Genomic DNA, 21661 nt, shown 5'->3' on the forward strand with positions numbered 1-21661 from the left:
CACTGGCGCCCTGTGCTCTTCACAGATAAAAGTTCACCCTGAGCACATGTGACCGACATGTCTGGAGATGCCGTGGAGACCGTTTTGCTGCCTGCAACATCCTCCAGCATGACCAGTTTGGCAGTGGGTCAGTAATGGTGTGGGTGGCATTTCTTTGGGGGGCCGCACAGAAATCCATGTGCTTGCCAGAGGTACACTGACTGCCATTAGGTAACAAGCTAAGATCCTCAGACTCCTTGTGAGACCATATGCTGGTGTGGTTGGCCCTGGGTTCCTACTAATGCAAGACAATGCTAGACCTCATGGAGCTGGAGTGTGTCAGCAGTTCCTGCAAGAGGAAGGCATTGATTCTATAGTCTGGCCCGCCAGTTCCCCAGACCTGAATCCAACTGAGCACATCTGGGATAACATGTCTCGCTCCATCCACCACATTGCACCACAGACTGTCCAGGAGTTGGAGGATGCTTTAGTCCAGGTCTGGGAGGACATCCCTCAGGAGACCATCCACCCCCTCTGCAGGAGCATGCCCATGTCTTGTAAGGAGGTCATAAGGGCACGTGGAGGCCACACACACTACTGAGCCTCATTTTGACTTGTTTTAAGCACATAACATCAAAGTTGGATCAGCCTGTAGTGTGGTTTTCCAGATTTTGAGTGTGACTCCATAGCCAGAGCTCCTTGGGTTGATACATTTGATTTCCATTGATAATTTTTGTGTGATTGTGTTGTCAGCACATTCAACTATAAATAAAGACAAAAGTATTTCAATCCATTAGGCAAAGTTTCAACTTTTTTTTTTTTTGGGGGGGGGGGCATGAAAAACGCCAATTCTGCCGCATGGAGTTTTTCTGGCCAAAAAACGCTGCGGACAGATGTTAGCTGTAAATCAATGAGAAATCGCTAAATTCTTATTCCACTTGGCGTTTTTCACTTCAGCATTTTTTTTTTTTTAGAGTTTTTCAGCTCCTTGGCAGTTTTCCAAAATTGCAGCATGTTGAGCCACTGGCGATTTTTAAGTCAAAATTGTGGCGTTTTTCTCCCATAACAGTCTATGGGAGTGAAAAAACACCAAGAAAAACGATATGTGGGTTTTAACTTTGGTGTTTTTTCAGGCGATTTTTATTCTTTTTTTTACTTTAGCGATCAAAAAAAAGTGATGGAGATACCTTTTTTAATAAAATTTCGTAGGGTACCATTAAAAAAAAATAAAAGACAGTAGTGAAATTTTTCTTTTTTATTACCAAATTTTTATTAATTTTTAAACAGGGATCAATTTATGTAGGCAGGCGGGGACCTAAAAATGTAGCCGACAATAAATAAAAATGTAGTGTATGTTTTTAACAATTTTTTAGGTAGTACTACTCCCAGCATGGAACACTGTTCCATGATAGGAGTTGTAGTACCTGTACTAATTGACAGATCGCCCTGGGTTCTGTATAATTTATAGATGCGGCCGGCCGCTCTTCTATGGTCCCCTGCACGGACGTATATCACATTCATATTTCCCGCAGGGATCTGTGATTGGCCAGATGGTTTCAGCCAATCACAACTCTCTGTGGGAAATAGGAATATGTGTATATATACGGCAGTGCAGGGGACCATAGAAGAGGAGTCGGAAGCATCTATACATTATACAGGAGGATCATAGCGGGTATGAGAAGTTACACTCGCTGCGATGTCTATTAATGCAGATACTACAGCTCCCAGCATTGAGCAGAGTGTGCTCCATGTTTGGAGTAGTAGTACCTGCAGTCAAGGACACATCACAGCGGATCGTCCTGTCTATAGCAGAGATGGAGCGACTGTATACAGCGCTCGCATCTCTGCGCTGTACTCCGGCCGGCCACTCACTCATTCATATTTCCCTCAGAGCTGTGATTGGCTGCAACCGTCCGGCCAACCACCACTCTGGGCGGAAAAAGGCGATTTTTTATTTACTTACCGTAAAATCTCTTTCTCAAAGGATCCATTTTGGGGACACAGACCATGGGTGTATGCTGCTGTCTCTGGGAGGTATGACACTATGGCAATAAAAAAAGTTGGCTCCTCCCAGCAGGATATACCCGCCTCCAAGCCCTGAGCTAATCCGTTTTAGTTCCAGAGCAATAGGAGAGGACCGACAGGTCAAGGAGAAAACACGAACTGTCCGAGAACCAGAGAAAATATATATAACTGAACTCACCCTCGGACAGAGAACCAAAGAGAAACCCAAAAGGGCCGGAGCTGTGTCCCCCAATGGATCCTTCGAGAAAGAGATTTTACGGTAAGTAAATAAAAAAATCTCCTTTTCTCTATCGGCTCCATGGGGGGCACAGACCATGGGACGTACCACAGCCGTCCCTTGGGTGGGAAGAAGAAAAACCTGGTTAGGCGGACGGCTGAACCACCGCCGCCTGCAGTACCTTCCGGCCCATACTAGCATTAGTCAGTGCGAAGGAATGAACCCGGGAAAAAATCCCGAGAGAGTATGCAAAGACGACCAGGTAGCCGCTTGCAGATCCCCAAGATGCCCCAACAGAACGGGGAGAATGAGCCAAAACCCAGAAGAGAGGGATCTTCACCCTACAGCGAAAGGCGTCCAAAATGGCAGACCGGATCCACCAAGAAGTGGTGGTCTTGGAAGTAGGTTGTCCCTAGCGACGACCTTCCGTAAGGACAAACGGGAATCACATCGAGGAAAGGAAGCGGTGACAGAGAGGTAAGACTGAAAGGTCTGCACCACATCCAGATGGTGGAGTAAACGCTCCTCAGAATGAGAAGGAGCGAAGGACGACGTCCTTACTGAGATGAAAAGCTCAAATTACCGTAGGCAAAAAAGAAGGAGCTGGCCGATAAACGACCTTGTCCTGGTGAACCACCAGAAACGGAGAATGGCAGAAGAGAGCTGCCAATTCGGACATCCACCAAATAGAGGTGATAGCTATAAGAGACGCCACTTTCCAGGAAAGCAGGCACAAGGACACTTCCCTAAGAGGTTCAAAACAGGGACCATGGAGGACACCCAGAACCAGATTGGAGTCCCACAGGGAGAAGGGGTCCGATGATGGAGGGGCAGCCCGTGCCACTCCGTGAAGGAAAGTCCTGACACGAGAATGAGAAGCCAAAGGACGCTGGAAAAGAAGAGAAAGAGCCAAAACCTGACCCTTAGGGGAACAGAGAGACAACCCCAATTCCCAATCCCGACTGCAAGCAAGCGAGAAGACGGGACACAGAAAAAGTAACAGGACAGAAGTCCTGAGTTGCACACCAAGTAAAATAGGACCGCCAGGTACGGTGGTAAATTTTTTATTAATTTTTTGCCGAGGAGGGCCTACAAGCCCCAAGCATGGTGCGAATGACTTGGGAAGAGAACCCGCAGTCCCTCAAAACTGCGGCCTCAACCGCCACGCTGTCAACTGCAGCGACTGTAAATTGGGGTGGCAAAGAGGAACCTGCGACAGCAGGTCCGGACGAAGTGGAAGGCGCAGCGGAACGTCGTCCAGGAGCCTGACCACGTCAGCGTACCACGTCCTTCGGGGCCAAACTGGAGCTACCAGTATGGTGAGGACGCCCTCCGCCTGGGCTTCCTCAGAACCCTGGGAAGGAGAGAAAACAGAGAGGGCAGGGGAAACCCCGCCCAAGGAATCCCAATGGCAGGCATGGCTAGAGCCAGGGGGGTCCTGGGACTTCGACACAAATGAAAGAATCTTCCGATTGTGCCGGACACGAAAAGGTCCCCGTCTAGAATGCCCCAGAGGTCGCAGATCTGCACGAAGACTACTGGATGTAGAGACCACTTGCTGGGGGTCGGCTGAGGAAGTCCACTTCCCAGTGAGCACACCCGGAAGGAACCGCCGAAAAAGGCCGGAAACATATGTTCCATCCAGGGGAGAATCTTTGACACCTCGGCCATGCTGCCGAGCTGCGAGCGCCGCCGTGCAGACTGATGTCGAGGCGTTGTCCGACTGGATGCGGACAAGACGGGACAGAAGATGGGACTCACAAAGAAGAATCGCCCCCAGGTCCAAAATGTCTATTGGAAGAAGGGCTTCCCGGAGAGACCAGAGGTCCTGAACCGACCAATCCCTGAACACACCGCCCCAGCCCGACAGAGTGGCATCTGTCGTGACTACCTTCCTGTGGAGGGAAGGAATGGTCACCCCCTGAAGAAGGGGGGGGGGGGAGAAACGGAGCCACCAGAGCAGAGACTGACGGATCCGACGAGGGAGAGCAACCTTGTGATCGAGAGACTGAGGAGATCTGTCCCATAGAGAGAGAATTGCCAGTTGAAGGTGACGGTAATGAAAACTGGGCAAAGGGTACAGCCTCCATGGCCGCTACCATCCGACCCAAGACTTCCATATGAATTTGGATGGAAACTGGGGCCTTGGCACGAAGAGAGTGGACTCCAGACAGGAGCGTCAGACGGTTGTCCGGCAGAAGACAAATCCGGCCAGAGACCGTGGAAGTGAAGTCCCAGAAGATCAGAGACTGGGTGGGAGAGAGGACAGACTCGTCTCTGCTGAACATCTACGCGAAGCGATTCAGGGTCTGGAGAGTAAGATCCACAGTCTCTAGAGTCTGGACTCTGGTGAGAGCCTTGATGAGAAGGTCGTCCATGTAAGGAATCACAGACTCCGCACGACCGCAACAGGACTATCACTGGCGCAAGGGTCATGGTAAAGACCCGATGAGCAGTGGCCAAACCAAAGGGTAGGGCTACGGATTGAAAAAGCCCCTCCGGAACCGGAAGAGCCGCAGATGGCTGGGAAATATAGGAACATGAAGGTAGGCATCCTTGATGTCCACTGAGGAAAGAAACTCCCCTTGTGCCCCGGAAGTGGCAGAGAAGATGACGGTGAGACGCTTGAGGCCCAGAATCGGTCACACAGAACCGCCTTCCTGGGAGACCACAAAAAAAGTGGAATGAAAAACCCCGAAAATATTCCCCTGTAGGAACGGGAAAAATGGCTCCCTGGGCAGGGACTAGAGGGCCTCCCGAGACTGCTTCCCAGAGAAGGAGACCAGGGTGTTCGGGGCTTCCTGAATGTGTGTGGTCCCGATGTCTGGAAAAAGTAAGAGACGACCTCTCACCCGAGAAAAACCTGCGGGTGGTGGCTGCACTCCATGTGGAAGTGGGATTGCGGTTACCCGATTTTTGGTCAGAACAGTTGGTGTCCGACTTACATGACGAACGCGCCTGCCGAGACCCCTTATTGGGGCCAAAGGTCCGAAAGGAAGAGGACTTCCCCTGGGAAGAAAAGCAAGCCTTATTTTGAGGCAACAAGTACTTTTACCCCCCGTCGCCACAGAGATAATCTCGTCAAGGCGCTAGTCAAACAGACGGGTACCAGTAAAAGGCAATTCGGTAAGAGACCTTTTGGAGGCGGCATCCGCATTCCACACCCCAAGCCACATTGAGCAGCGGAGGGCCGTAGGAGATCCACAGCAAAGGCAGCACAACGGACTGACTGCATGGAAGCTGTGCACAGAAGTCCCCAGCATTGGAGAACCAAAGCAAGATAGATCCTCCGGGGGGAAATCCCGCCAGGATACCCTGACTGAGTTGTGAGCACCACAACAATAGGGCCTCGGACCCAGAGCCTGCTGAGTCCGAGGCAAACTCTGCTAAGGACTCCACCGTCTGGTCTGTCGAGTCCTTGAAGGCAGCTGCATCTACCAGCGGCAGGGTAGTAGCCTAGAGAGGCGGGAAATTGGTGGAACCATGGAGAGAGGGGAAACCACCTTAGAGGCAAGGTCCTTGGCGAATGGGTAACGCACTTGAACCCTCTTCATTCCCGTGAACCTCTTGTCCGGATGTTTACATGCAGATTCCAGAAGTATGTGAAGTTCAGCGTGAGAGCTGAACCCTTGAGGTGCTGGTTGAGCACAATGAAAGGATACTTCAGGAGTAACGTCTGAAGATCCTGGGTCCTCTAAGTGAAAGGGGTCTCTTATGGCCGCCACCAATGAGTCCACTGTTTCAACTATATCCGAGCGGTCCTCTGAGTCAGATGCAGATTCGGAAGCCTCATCCGCCAGTTCACCAGGAGAAAGTGAAAGCGTGGAGGCAGCCCTGGAGGGGCCCAGCCCAGCAGGCATCCCAGTCTGGTCCCCAACCGGCTAGCGGCGGGGACTGGAATTCCCACGGGCGTATGCATACGCCCCACGTCCTTAAGGACTCGGGATGCAGGGCGTGTGCATACGCCCGGCGTCCTGAAGAGGTTAATATTGCACTGCAAAAACATGTTTTATGGAATAAATATAAGTTTGTTGTTATGTTCCAAGAACTGTGCCTTTTTTTGTTCCATCAATGGAGCTCTATAAGAGTTTGCAGGATGTGTTCTAGTTTTTATTGTTACTTTCATTGTTACTATCTTTCCACCTTTGCTCTCCACACAGCAAGTCTGCAAAAGCTGCTGTAATCATTACTCTTCTACTCCTTCACATGTCATAGTTTAGTACAAGGCAGTGTTCTGCAAACACACATCATCGTTCCAAAGAAAGATATACACATGTATATTACAGGGAGATGGTGATGTAGGCTGAAGAAGCTGGGCAAGGGGGTTGTGACATTCAGGAGGGCAAGACCAGAGATTAGTGGCAATTTCCAACCAAGTCTCCAAAGACAGCAGTGGATAATGAGTCATCTCTGGAGAGGGAGAAGCCACAGAGCTAGAGACAATACCACACTGAAAATTGAAGAATTACAGATTATTTAACAACAATTTTCTGATACTGAAATACCCATTTAAACCAGTGTGCCATCTACTGAAAGTGTAGCCACTAGGTTCTCGATTAGATGCACTCAAATCTGTTTGAGATGCAATGATCTTTTACAGTGAAATTAAACAAGTAATAAAGAGCACATTGCAAGCACATGACGAGGAAGAATCACAGGCAAAAGCTTAGAAAGATGGAAATGTCACAGTGCTGGGCTTGGAAACAGTCACGACTGTACTCAGCTATAAACCTGCACATTTGGCGTCTATAAAATCCTTAAGGATGCAGGGCGTACCAGCATGTTCTGCTCCCGCGATATAACGCGGGGTCATGCGATGACCCCACATCATATCGGGTCAGTCCCGGCGGCTAACGGGAGCCAGGACCCGTAGCTAATAGCAGATGTCACTGATCGCTGTGACGTGCGCTATTAACCCTTTAGATGTGGCGATCAAAGTTGATTGCCGCGTTTAAAAGGTAAAGGATGAGGACCACTGCGGCGAAACCAGTGTCCTGATCAGCTAGGCCACATCAGGAAGGTCCCTTACTGCCTCCTGCGCGTCTGATCAGCGATTGTTTGCTCCAAGCCTGAGATCCAGGCTTGAGCAATCAACTGCTGATAACGCTGATCAATGCAATGCTATACTGCATGTTACAGTCCCCTATGGGGGCTATAACATTGCAAAAAAAAAAAAAGTGTAAAAAAAAGTTAAGGGCTCCCTGAGGAAGGAGACGAAACAGCTGTAGGGGTTGTGGTGGCATAAGCGGTGCAGTTCCAATATGGGTAAGACATCTTTTTTGATATATTTATGGCAGGACTTTGTTACTATTACTTAGTAAGTTGGAGGTTAGCAATAGAGTAGACATCTTTACTATCATAGCACCTTTCAGCAGCACAAGCACTTTACATGAATTGGCCATATATATGATTGCATAATAACGCTGCCCTTCTTATTCCCACATATTTTGTTGGGTACTTTTTTAATATTATTTAGTGTTTATGTATTTTCAATAAAATTTGCTATATTTTTGGAAATTCGATTCTAGTTATGCGTCTTTTTTGCAGTGTATTATGTCCTTTAAGGGGTTAATGGCACAAAAACAGCGTGTTTCAGGCCAGAACCTGGCCCTTGGTCAGGAACAGTGCATCTAGCCCTTCGACAACAGGTTTGCCACGTTGGGGTGGTGTCGCCCCTAGCGTCCATTTGCCCAGTGACCTCTGGCTATTGTTGAGTATAATCCCTATATATTGTTGTAGCTAATACTGCCATGTAATTGTTTACATTTATATCTATTGCACTTTACCCATGTTGGGACTTGCATTTTATGTGACTGATGTATTTATTTCTATTGGGCTGTAAGTGACACTTGAGTTACACCTTGTTTTTTTTTTTTTTTTTTTTTATCTCCCCTCCTTGGGTAGAATCCCTCCATTTTTCAACTTATTATTCACTAATAAAATATATATACTATGTAACATTTGTTTAAATTACTCAATTTTCTTCAATGATTTTGTATGTAATAAGGAGGTCATATAGGAGTGGTTAACTAGGGGGTTCTTCACTGTTTATGCACTTTGGGGGATATTTCTCAAAACCTGTCCAAAGAAAAAGTTGCCCATAGCATCCAATCAGATCGCTTCTTTCATTTTTAACAAGGCCTCCGTAAAATGAAAGCAGCAAGCTAATTGGTTGCGACAGGCAATGGGGCTTCTCCCCCCCCCCCCCCCCGGACAGGTTTTGATAAATCTCCCCCTTTGCGTTTATATACCAAGCAGAATTTATTTGTATACCCCTTTATCTGAGATATATTTCGATGTAAAATATAAACATGGATCTCTGTGTTGAGGCAGTCCCTTTAAGTTGTTAAATTCTGTCTAGGTTAGGAACATACTGTGGGAGATCAAAACCTTTCCAGAGGTAAAGTTGCCTATAGCAACCAGAGCACTCATTTTTCAGAGGCCTTTTCAAAACAAAATAAAAGAAGCAATATGGACAGGTCTTGATAAATCTCCCCTCACTGTGTATACAACTGTTTGTCCTGTGTCAAGGCATGTGTTAACTCTTCCTACAGTCAAAACATACCCAAAGATGAAGTGTAATCCTACAAACAAATGGCATGTTATTAAAATAACTGCACCTTCAATGGCTTTCCACAAGCTCCATAATTGAAAGTCATGGATACCAAGTAAGCCAAAATTTATAAACCAACTCCTTAATGCCAAAATCAATTGAACATCCTAAAAATCTAGTCTTCCATAAAGCTTTCTTTTAAAAGCAGAAGGGATTTTTTTTTTTGCAGGGCTATTTATACGGGAAATATTTTTATTTATTTTTTTAAATACACACACCTTTTGTTACCATAAAATGACTGAAACCAAACGAAAAATATGGACCAAAATAAATAAAAACAAAACTGCAATTCTGAAGAATGTAACTTTTTAGTCTCAATAAAACTGACTTCTTATCTGTATTGTACAGGTCATTACGCTGGCAACAATACCTACATTTATATAATTGTTATGTTTGAATTGCCATCTTCTGATCCATATCCAACTTACAATTTTCATCTGTGGATCTGTGTGAAGGCTCTCTTTCTTATACCATGACCTGTAATTTTTACACAGTACCATTTTAAGGTGGAACGTACTTTTCCCCTTTTTTGTTATGAAGTGACCAAAAATTCTTGCATTTAGCATTTTTTTCATTTACATTGTTCACCATGCAGTATCAAAACTACCATTTTATTCAGACATTTCTGCACGCTGGGATACTAAATATGTACTAGGAAAGCAAGCATGGAGGCTTTTTAGAAGGCCTCCAGCTGCCATGGTAACTGATATCAGCACACAAATCAGATCATGGGTAGGCTAAAATCTGATCGTGGGTCTGAACAGAGGATTACAGGAGAGCAGATCTCCCAAACATTCTTCTCACGTGTACAGAGCAAAGGAAGCATTACCAATCCTTTAAGGCTGGGTTCACACTACGTTTTGGACATACAGGGTCATTGAATGAGCCGACCGAAGTCAGATAATGACTCCAGTCAGCTCATTTTTGCCCCATATGCAATTTTCTGACCGGACCTAAAAGTGGTATACATCACTGATTGTAGCAACTAGCTGATCAGCAGTGTGGGGCACCAACCAGGAAGAAGATAGCACCAGAGCAGCGACACCAGGGCACCGTGGGAGCGGGGCAGGTAAGTTCAGTTTTTTTTTTCATGCAGGCAGCCTGGAGATGAAGGTTTAAATATGTTCTACATTAGAATACCCCTTTATAAATGTATAAAATTCTAAAACTAGAGAATGCAAAAATGCATATAATCACTTAAAAATTCAGTGTGAACAAAAGCTTTAGAGAAGCTGTTCAGGTATAAAAAGCAAATGATCCTTTCTGAAGGGAGCAAATGGCAAGTGGAGACTTGAGGGCCACAGCCTGGCACATCTTACTGCCCTTCCTTGTCAGACTTTCAGAAAAGGTCTTGGAGGTGAAGGAATAAAAACAATTTTGTAAGTTTGGCAAACACCATCAGCAACAGGAAAGGTAGCTTGCTTTTATACCCAAACATGAGTTTGTATGCGCAGCTCTTAGCAAATACAGATTCCCTTTAAACAGGCTTTTGTCACCTTACAAAGTTATCAGCTATCCACATGCTAGGGGGCTACTATCTGATTGTTGGGGGCCAACTACTGCAACCCCCCCCCCCAATCTTGTGTACAGGAGTCTCCTGATAGAATAAAGCAGCGAGTTGTGTATGCAGTCATTTATTCTCAATGGGAGCCAGAACAATGTTGAGCCGTCTCGGCAGCTCCTGTAGAGAATGAATGGAGTCGACCCACCGCTCCATTCTAAAGGGAGATTCTGGTTGCAGTTATTGAGATTGTAGTGGGCACTATTGGTCAGACCATCCACGATGGGTCAGATGCGCCCCCCCCCCCCCCCAATCATGTGGGCAAGGGATAACTAATTACTATTTTCCAATCTTACAAAGAGTGTGGATAAAAGTATCTGCTATAAAGACGAAGTTATGCAACTTTAGGAACTTAGGCAACACCCTACCCCTTAAAAAAAACTTTAATAAAATAAAAGTGAAATTCCAGTGTTCCAAGTCATCGTCTATTTAACATAACATGTCCACAACATAGTGGAGAAAATAACGTGTTGAGTATAGAAGATTGAGGTAAACTGGTTTCAACAGCCTCACATACAGGAACACAAAACCATGGCTGTCTTATTATATGATCATTAAAAGGGGTTTCCCAAAGAAAGCTTTCTTACTGGTCAAAAAGATGTTTTGAGTCATCAGCATATCCAAGCATTTGGGTTCTCCACTAACACCTATGTGAAAGCCCTTAAATATCTTTAAAGGGAATCTGACTGTATTTGCTGCTAAGAGTGTTGGATAGCTGTTGGTGGTTGTCAAACTTCTAAAATTGATTCTTTATTTCAGCCAAGTGTCATGAAGGTTTGACCACGATGGTTAGGTGCCTGAGCCTGGCACACCACCTCGCCCTCACCTTCCAGACCCTCCATGATTGTAAGTGGAGCCCTGTACTTTGTCAAGGAGGTGTGAGTGATTTAGGACTTGGCACTTCAGAAACTTTTTTTCTGTAAGTTTGGCAACCACTATCTGCTCCGGGAAAGGTTGGCTTTCAAACCCTAACAGCAAACACAGCTGACAGATTGCCCTTAAAGGGGTAGTCCAGGCAAAAACTTTATATATCAACTGGCTCCGGAAAGTTAAACAGATTTGTAAATTACTTCTATTAAAAAATCTTAATTCTTCCAATAGTCATTAGCTTCTGAAGTTTTCTGTCTAACTGCTCAATGATGATGTCACATCCCAGGAGCTGTGCATGATGGGAAAATATCCCCATAGGAGCTGCACAGCTCCTGGGACGCGAGTCATCAGAGAGCAGTTAGACAGAAAACCGCAACTGAACTTCAGAAGCTAATAACTATTGGAAGGATTAAGATTTGTTTAACTTTCCGGAGCCAGTCGATATAAAAAAAGTTTTTGCCTGGAATACCCCTTTAATATCAATGTACTGGCACCACTATAACAAAAATAAGCAATGGGGTCCCCCTTATCTTGGGATAGGTAAGGTTCCTATATTTATATACTAATTGTATAGCATAGTTGACTATTTTTCTGGAAACCCCCTTTAATGGTTTAACATAACTGCTTTGACATTGTAACCAAAGGCAGGAGCCTTCTTCTAACACTTTATATGCTTTTCATGTAATGAAAATAAACAACAGTCTGTACAATTTATTAAATCTGGAAAACTCACGGTATGACAATGGAAATATTAAAAGCAGAAGGAAAAACATTTTATCCAATCCAAGTGCCAACAATGACAGTACAGGATTGAGAAAGTATAACAAAATGTTCCACAGTTGCATGACCAGTTGACTTCTACTGCCTCGGGTGCAGGAGTTAAACCTCTCCCACCACTGTATGAAATGATTAGGTGTATGTAGTAAACCCTAACCTAATAATTCGAATAGTCTAACCTTCCAAATGCATTAAGCCTTCTGAAGAGAGGAAATTACAAAAAAAAAAAAAATAATAATAATACAATTTACACTTTGCAAATGAGACGTGAGCAGAACTAGGATTGAGGGGAAACCTGCGCTTTTCTCATGGAACGCAGAGCCTTCTCTCGTAAATGCTTCTCCAAATCGTCTAGATTTCCTTCACCGTCACTTTCAGTCTCCTGGTGGGGGAAACGTATAGGATTTGTGTTTAGGGAGGTACACGGCCGGCATCAGTAGAATTTTTATTACGCTGCAGCAGAAGACAGAAAAGGAGGCAGAACAGTGATTGGTGACCAAAACTAATCAATGGGGCCCACTACACTACCCACCACCTAAGTTTATGCGTGCAGGAATAATGTTTTTGTACAGACAGACTTGGGAAGTGTTTTCTTGGTAAGGCTGGGTTCACACTACGTTTTGTCCCATACAGGACCGCATACGGCAGGGGAGCTGAAAACTTGCGGTCCCGTATGTGGTCCAGTATGTAATTCATTTTAATGAGCTGACCGGAGTGAAATGCTGACTCCGGTCGGCTCATTTTTGCCCCGTATGCGGTTTTCCACCGCACCTAAAATTGTAGTCGACCACTTTTAGGTGCGGTGGGAAAACCGCATATGGGGCAAAAATGAACCGACCGGAGTCAGCGTTTCACTCCGGTCAGCTCATTGAAATGAATTACATACGGGACCGCAAGTTTTCAGCTCCCCCTGCCGCATGCAGTCCCATATGGGACAAAACGTAGTGTGAACCCAGCCTAAGATAACTGGATGTTAAATGAGGAGGGGGTATATACACTGCCAGGACTGGGCATAAAAAAAAATTGCAACTGTACTCACCTTCTTGGCTTCAGTATCCACATCTGCCTCAGTGACCTCTGGAGAAGCAGCAGCTGCAGCCTTCTCTTTCTTATGCTTTTTGTGTTTCTTGTGCTTCTTCTCTTTTTTATGTTTCTTGTCCTTTTTCTTCTTTTTCTTTTTTCCTCCTCCCTCCTGATCTGAAACCTACAAAGTGGGGGGAAAAATGTTTGTTTTTCAGAACACCTACAAAAATCACTAGAAGCGTGGTGTGGCACCATATTATTAAATACAGCATATTTACCCAAAAAAAAAAAAAAATAATTCCCATACACTGACCAATACTAAGCACAAGGGGGGGGGGGAGATTTATCAAAACCTGAGAAGAGGCAAAGTTGTCCAGTTGCCCATAGCAACCAGATTGTTTCATTTTTCAGAGGCCTTGTTAAGAATGTAAGTAGTAAGCTCATAAGTTGCTATAGACAACTGGGCAACTTTGCCTCTGCAAAGGTTTTGATAAATCTCCCCCAAGGTCTTTATCAGCTGTTCAAGGCAACAGACTAGATACCTGAGCAGGAGACGGGCTTGGTGTGGTGCTCTTCGTTTTCTTAGCTGGGGCAGGAGCTGGAGACCAGTTGGGTGATCGTGATAGAGACCGGGATGGTGAAACAGCTTGTATTTTAGGAGCTGGTTCAGGGGATCCAGAGAATGATGATGAGCGTCTTCTAGGAGGTGGACTTAGGGACTCCCTGAAAAGGCAAGGAAAACAGAAAATGGGCATATTAATATAGATTTAACCAGACAGCAAAACTATGCAGGTAACTTATAAAAATTACTTTTTCAGTTTCTTTGGTTCTGGTGTTCTGGATACTCGTCGAATAGGTCGTGTACTTGGAGAAGGGGACTGTTGCCTCCTAAGAGGAGAAGCCGATGGTCCCCTCCTATGTGCTGGAGGGCTCTCAGAGTTACGTGCAGCTCTTGGGCGTGGAGATGGTGATAAACGTTTAGGCTGCAAAGGAGAACGTGCTTCCCTTCCAGATCTGCTTGGGGATGATCCCTTTCTGTGCTTAGATGGTACAGAGGGAGACCGTCTTTTTCCTCCTGGAGATCCTTTATGTTTTGGTGGAGGTGAATGTGATACTCTGTGTTTCGGTGGAGGAGGTGACTGCGATACTCTGCGTTTTGAGGATTGCTGAGCAAGTGGTGAAGAAGTCCTCCTCTTAGGAGGTGGAGAAGGAGAATATCGTCTTTGAATTGGTGGAGAGTACCGTCTTTGTGAGGGAGACTGCCTGTGAGGAGAAGGGGACCTAAGTACATATCAAAAATAGTAACATTTGTCAAAACTCTACAATAAAATAAAGTCAATATATTATTAGTGAAGATGGATGCATCTATATTTACTTACACATAACCCAACACTTAGCAATTTATGGGTCAAAGCTCTCTCCGGCAGAAGATCTTAAAGCTTACTTAATGGACTTTATTACACTGGCCCTGCCACAAAGTTCCCTTACGGAAAGGACTATAGAGCGGGCTCACAGACTGATACACCCCAAGCATTTGTCTAATGATGTGCCCTGGGATGTAATAGCCCAAACCCATTATTTCCCCAAAATAATCTTTAATGTCCTTTGCAAGACATAAGGCTGAAGTCCCACCTAGGTATCGGGGTCTGCAACTGCTCTCCGATCTTTCTGCTGATACATTGCAGCAACGTAAGGCCTTGGCACCATTTACATCAGTGCTTAGAAAACACAAGATCTTATATCGTTGGGCCTATCCCACAAAAGTGCTAGTTACTTATAAGGCCTATGTAGTTAAAACTGCTGAAGGGGGATCACAGCGGTTAAAAGTGAGTGACGATTACTGGATCCTCCGTTGGAACTTTCACATAATGCACTACCACCCCCTATTGAGCCAGTACAACCTGAGTGGCAAATAGTCGGTTATGAGTATAACACATGTTTATTTTGTATTTGATGTACCTACTACTCCTCCTTATTTTATTTGCAGCAATCTCTTTGTACTATGGTTCTACACTTATGGTGTAAGTTGCTTTGTTAAATGTGAAAGGCCTAAATAGCCCCTTTAAACGGGCATGCATGTGGGAGTAAGCAAATAGATTAAAGAGTGACATCTTTTGCGCACAAGAGATGCATAAGAGAAACACGCACATTTCGTTCGTCATCCTTCATTTACACATAATCCATTTCCCATTACACAAAAAAAAAAACAACTACGGGTGTGATTGTGGCAATAAAAGATACCGTATCAATAAAAGTTATTCATCAGGTATTCGACCCAGAGGGAAGGTATATTATACTTGTAGGCACACTTAGGGTACGTTCCCACCTGGCGTATACGCAGCGTATTTCACGCTGCGCAAAATCTGCAGCAGCGGGAAATATGCTGCGTATCCTTCGCTCGCCATATACACAAGGCTTTTCGGCGGCAGCTGAGTGTGTAGTGAGTTTTGGAGGCGGAGCCGCACGTCAGTCATGCCGACACAAAAATTTGCGCAAGAGTTTTTTTTGCATCTTTTTTTCGCAAAATCTGATATAATTCTTCATAGCCATGCCTACGGTTAACTTTACCATAGAGCACTTTCTACTGTAGAATTGAATTTATTAACCGCGCAAATATACACCACCGCAAAGGACACAAACCAAAGTGTTCTAAAGCATCTGAGAATTATATTAACTATTTGGGACAGTTAGGACTACTACTTCCATCAGACTGTCTATGATGGGAGTTGTAGTCCAGGGGCTGAGGTGCAGATCGCACCGGGTCAATCTCCAGAGACCTGCATCCGCATTTATTAACTGTAAAAGCCGGCGGGACATCCAACTACACTGCGCTGCCCGCCAGCTCCTATTTACTGTATCACATTTCATAATACCGCCTGGGAGACGGGAGCTATTCACCAATCAGAGCTCCTGTCTCACAGGCGGCGGCAATTATGAATTATGAGAGATTTATACAGGAGCCTGAAGCTGGCAAGCAGCGCAGTGTAGCCGCATGTGCCGCCGGCTTGTTAACTTAATAAACGCAGATAGCAGTGGGTCTCTGGAGAATGACCTGCTGAGATCTGCACCTCAGCCCCTGGACTATAACTCCTATCATGAACGGAGTCTGTCCATGGTGGGAATAGTAGTCCTAAAAGTGCCGCAGCTGGGGGATGTGCAAGTGCCATGCCTCAGCACTGCAGTACTACAACTACTCCCATCATGGGACAGACTCTGTCCCATGATGGGAGTTGTAGTACAGGGGCTAAGGGGCAGATCACACCGGGTCATTCTCCAGAGACCCGCTGCGATCCAAATTTATTAAATGTAAAAGCCGTCGGCACATGCGGCTACACTGCGCTGCACGCCGGCTCCTGTATCACATTTCAGAATCCCCGCCAGGGAGACGGGAGCTCTGATTGGTGAAAAGCTATTCACCAATCAGAGCTCCTGTCTCCCGGTGGCAGGGATTATGTATTATGAGCAGTGTGTACAGGAGCCAGCGGCCAGTGCAGTGGAGCCGCATGTTTCCCCAGCTTTTACAGTTAATAAATGCGGATTGCAGCGGGTCTCTGGAGAATGACCTGCTGCGAGCTGCACCTGGACTATAACTCCCATCATGGACGGAGTCTGTCCATGATGGGAGTAGTAGTCCTGAAAGTGCCGCAGCCGGGGGATGTGCAAGTGCCATCCCTCAGCGCTACGGTACTCCAACTACTTCCATCATGGGACAGACTCGGTCCCATGATGGGAGTTGTAGTCCAGGGGCTGAGGTGCAGCTCGCAGCAGGTCATTCTCCAGAGACCCGCTGTGATTCGCATTTATTAACTGTAAAAGTCGGCGGAACATGCGGCAACATAGCTATTCACCAATCAGAGCTCTTTTCTATTGGGCAGGGATTATGAAATGTGATACAGTATACAGGAGCCAGCGGGCAGCACAGTGTAGCCGCCGGCTTTTACAGTTAAATGCAGATCGCAGTGGGTCTCTGGAGAACGACCTTGTGTGATCTGCTTCTCCGACCCTCTGTCCATGATGGGAGTAGTAGTCCTAAAAGTCCCGCAGCCGGGGGATGTGCAAGTGCCATCCCTCAGCTCTGCGGTACTACAACTACTCCCATCATGGGACAGACTGTCCCATGATGGAGTAGTAGTCCAAGGGCAGAGGGACAGAGAGCTACACAGTCCAGGCCTGATTGTTCTCATTATGCTTTTTTTCCATTTCTGGCAGCGTGTTCCCAAACATGGAGACTCCAGCTGTTGCTTAACTATAGCCCCCATGATGGGAGTTGTAGTTTAGCAACAACTGGAGGCTCCCTGTTTCTGAACACGCTGCATTATGTGCGCTCTCTCCAGGGGAGAGCGCAAAAAATGTACTAACCCATATTTCTTGTTTTCCTTTTCTTCTCATTTCAGATACGTGAATGCGGAGGACTACGTCAGATTCGGTGGACTGCGACGATGACCAGCGTTTTTTTTATTTCAATAAAATGGTTAACGAGGGCTGTGGGGGAGCGTTTTTTTTATTAAAAATTTTTTTTCAATGTGTTGTGTTTTTTATAATTGAATTTTCAGGCTTAGTAATGGATTTATAAGACAGCTTCCACTACTATGCCAGGGCTTAGCGTTAGCCCCAAAATAAGCTAACGCTAACCTCTATTAGCCCGGTACCCACTGCCACAGGTGTGCTGAGAAGAGCCGGTAACAACAGGCCCGGAGCGTCAAAAATGGCACTCCTGGGCCTAGGCGTTAGCAAGCTGGCGTTATTTAGGCTGGGGAGGGCCAGTAACAATGGTCCTCGCCCAACCTGGTAACGTCAGGCTGTGCTGCTTGGTATCTGGCAGATACTGAAAATAGGGGGAACCCTATGCGTTTTTTTCAATTATTTTAAATAAATAAATACGTGTGTGTGGTTCCCCCATTTTTTCATTATCAGCCAGATACCAACCAAGCAGCAACAGCCTGATGTTACCAGGGTGGGCGAGAACCATTGTCACTGGCCCTCCTCAGCCCAAATAATGCCAGCCTATTACCGCCTAGGCATGCCATTTTTGATGCTCCGGGCCTGTTGGTACCGGCTCTTCCCGTCACCCCGGTGGTTAGCGCTAGCTAATTTTGGGGCTAACACTAAGCCCTGGCTTAGTACTGGATTCTGTCTACAAGAATGCTTCCACTACTGGATTCTGTCTACAAGATGGCTTCCACTACTAAGCCTGAAAATTAAATTATAAAAAACACAACACAATGAAAAAAAAAAATGATTTAAAAAAAAATTATAATAAATAAATAAAACTCCCCCACAGCCCTCGTTAACCATTTTATTGACATTTAAAAAACTGCTGGTCTTTGCAATCCGCCGAATCTGACAGTCCTCCGCATTCACATATCTAAAATGAGAAAACACTAAAACCAACCATTTCTGTGATTTCTACAACATCAAAAAGCTGGTGTGAAATTTTTTATGTAAACTGGACTCTCACCCCTTCGAAAATATCATGTCAAGACGACAATATACGTGCACACGGCCACTTTTACAAAACTGAAGTGAACAATGTAAACCGCGGCACAGAACTCTTTGAAAATGTGGTTGTGCCAAAATTGTTGAATAATATCACTCAGTACCTAATCCTGACCATGTACATCTAATTTTTGTGTGTCTACCTTTTTTTTATTGCACTTTTAGTTTAGCTCACTAGTCTGAATTCCTCTCAACGGGAGGGGGCGTGGCTTCACTGCAGGTCTCCGCCCCCTCCCTCAGTATGCTGTCTGCTCACTTCTCCCCTAGCATTAGCAAAACTACAACTCCCAGCTTGTCCTCACTGACAGTAGTGGGACACAAGTTGACAGTGGGAGGATTTTTCCTCCAGCTGTGAGCCCTGCGCTCACAGCTGTCAATCAAGGAAGTGTGTCCATGACATAGGTGATGATGCATGGACACAGCAGGACTAGTATGTGTCCAAGCAGGCAGGGGGGGGCAGTTTGAATGGCCTTTTCAGTATGAAATACTGAACATTTTATAATGAAAGCAATTGCAAAACCTATTGGTTTTACATGCTTTACAACATATCAAAAGTTTTTGTATCTGATAGTGCCCATTTAAAGCTAAAATCCCATTTGGCCTAATGCCAGAACACAGGTGCTCAACTGCCGCAGACCTGAGGAAACAAGACTACATGAAGGCCTGAGGCACACCACACAGACAGAAAGGAAGGTGGGCGCCACACATGCAGAGTGACCGTAGTATACGCAGGGACACAGACACCTTACGAAAGTAGTGGGGAAAGAAAGGAGATCCGAAAGAAACCAGACATCCAGAAGTCCGGCAGTATGGAAAACAAGCTCAGCACCAAACTGTGTCACAACAATGCCCCTAGCAGACCAACGTGGAACTCTTAGGAAGGGGGAACAGAGAGTGCTGCTGCTGTAGTCGTGAAAGTCCATGGAACTTGCAGGAAACACACCAGGACTGCGGTCGCAGACGAAAGAGATTAAGAAAGCATGTGGGGCAGGAAACATGTAGACAGTCTGACAAACAGGTATAAAAGGTCCAATGAGAGGTCCAAAGGACCCACAGAGACATCAGCACTACAATCCTGTACAACAGGTTAGTGCAGGTGATACTGATAACAGATTCCCTTTAAGGATTAAAGTGGCCTCCCTAAAAAAAAAAAAAAAAATTTAATTACTACATTACCTGCGCCTCTGTGGAGAAGGAGAACGTCGTCTCCTTGGTGGTGGGGCAGGAGAAGGGCTGCGTCGCCTTCTCTGTGGAGGTGGAGATGGGCTTCTCCTCCTTCGGCTGAAAAGAAAAGGGAAAAAAAAAAAAAACACAACCTTAAGTTTACATAAGGACAATTATGTATGTGTTTGTGAAGCAATAATTTTTCACAAGAGTTCCCAGTACAGTAAAACCGACATGCAAACTTTATTCTATGGGTCAGTCTAGTTGCAGTAACCATAACATTTGTTTCATTATATGGTTTAAAGACAAAATTGAAAACCTTAACCCCTTAAGGACGCAGTTCATTTTCACCTTAAGGACGCAGGCCTTTTTTGCAAATCTGACCACTGTCACTTTAAGCATTAACTCTGGGATGCTTTTACTTTTCATTCTGATTCAGAGATTGTTCGTGACATATTCTACTTTATGTTAGTGCTAAATTTTTGTCAATACTTGCATCATTTCTTGGTGAAAAATAAAAATTTTTTATGAAAAATGGAAATTTTTGCTTTTTTTTTACTTTGAAACTCTCTGCTTATAAGGAAAATGGACATCCCAAATAAATTATATATTGATTCAAATATACAATATGTCTACTTTATGTTTGCATCATAAAGTTGACGTGTTTTTACTTTTGGAAGATATCGGAGTGCTTCAAAGTTCAGCAGCAATTTTCCACAACATTTTCAAAATCAGAATTTTTCAGGGACCAGTTCAGTTTTGAAGTGGATTTGAGGGGTCTTCATATTAGAAATACCCCATAAAATGACCCCATTATAAAAACTTCACCCCTCAAAGTATTCAAAATGACATTCAGTAAGTGTGTTAACCCTTTAGGTGTTTCACAGGAATGGCAGCAAAGTGAAGGAGAAAATTCAAAATCTTCATTTTTTACACTCGCATTTGTATATGTAGTGTTTTACCCTTTATTGTGTGAGTGTAGTGTTTTTAGGGTACATTCACACTGGCAGGGGTTTACGGTGAGTTTCCCGCTAGGAGTTTGCGCTGCAGCCAAAAATTTGTCGCAGCTCAAACTTCAAGCAGGAAACCTACTGTAAACCCGCCCATGTGAATATTGCCTACCGAACTTTAATCCCCCCGCCTCCGATCTGCTATTGGTCATCGCTTCTTGACGACCAAAAGCAGGGATAGGAGGGGTTGGCCACCTAACTCCTATCCCTTAAGGGGGACCGGGGTGTCTCAGGACCCCCTTGGGCATATGCACGGGATGCCTGCTGGTATCCATACGCCCTCCGTCCTTAAGGACTTGGGGCGTATGCATGCGCCCTTCGTCCTGAAGAGGTTAAAAAGTACCTGTCATGATCTTGTTGAATTTTATAATCCTCCCATTTCACTGCCCCCATCATGGTAAACCCTCTCCTAACATTTTTAAGTTTTCCATCTTGATATCGCTCTGTATTTTCTGCTCAGTCTCCGTCAGATTCACAGAATGGGAATGGGCATTACCCAGCAGGCTGTGACATCATCTGAAGCCATACAGGGGAGAACTTCCTCCCTCACTCTGCTACACATAGCTCAGAGCAGTTCAGTGAGATGAGCTATGATTGGCTAAGGTTGACAACTCTTGTCTCTATCTACCTGTTTATGTGCAGTGTTTTAATGGTTAAAAAATTTATGTTTTTTAACCCTTTAAGGACCAAGGACGTACCGGCTAATCGCGGCATCCCGAACAGCTTACAGGACAGCGGGAGGGCCCTACCTGCCTCCTCGCTGTCCGATCGCCGAATGACTGCTCAGTGCCTGAGATCCAGGCATGAGCAGTCATGCGGCAGAATCGATCACTGGTTTCTTATGAGAAACCAGTGATCAATGATGAAGATCAGTGTGTGCAGTGTTATAGGTCCCTATGGGAAAAAAAGTGGAAAAAAAAAAGTGA

General features: G+C 45.3%; 1 protein-coding gene across 8 annotated transcripts in view; it reads right to left on the bottom strand.

Moving 5' to 3' along the window:
- Nucleotides 1-11961: 11961 nt before the first annotated feature.
- The window catches only part of SRRM1 (serine and arginine repetitive matrix 1), a 52037-nt gene continuing 42337 nt past the window's right edge, over nucleotides 11962-21661 (bottom strand). For 5 of the 8 annotated variants that reach the window (XM_056557059.1, XM_056557057.1, XM_056557063.1 and 2 more), the window contains 5 exons: nucleotides 19738-19842; nucleotides 13876-14346; nucleotides 13608-13788; nucleotides 13082-13246; nucleotides 11962-12424 (listed from right to left, as the gene is read on the bottom strand). In XM_056557059.1, the coding sequence (XP_056413034.1) occupies nucleotides 12320-12424; nucleotides 13082-13246; nucleotides 13608-13788; nucleotides 13876-14346; nucleotides 19738-19842 (1027 nt within the window). In that variant the 3' untranslated portion in view covers nucleotides 11962-12319. Of the gene's footprint in view, nucleotides 12496-13081; nucleotides 13247-13607; nucleotides 13789-13875; nucleotides 14347-19737; nucleotides 19843-21661 lie in introns of all 8 variants that reach the window. The other 3 variants (XM_056557061.1, XM_056557058.1, XM_056557062.1) reach the window with 2 other exon arrangements.

This window comes from Hyla sarda, chromosome 2 (assembly GCF_029499605.1).
Source record: "Hyla sarda isolate aHylSar1 chromosome 2, aHylSar1.hap1, whole genome shotgun sequence".
NCBI lineage: Eukaryota > Metazoa > Chordata > Amphibia > Anura > Hylidae > Hyla > Hyla sarda.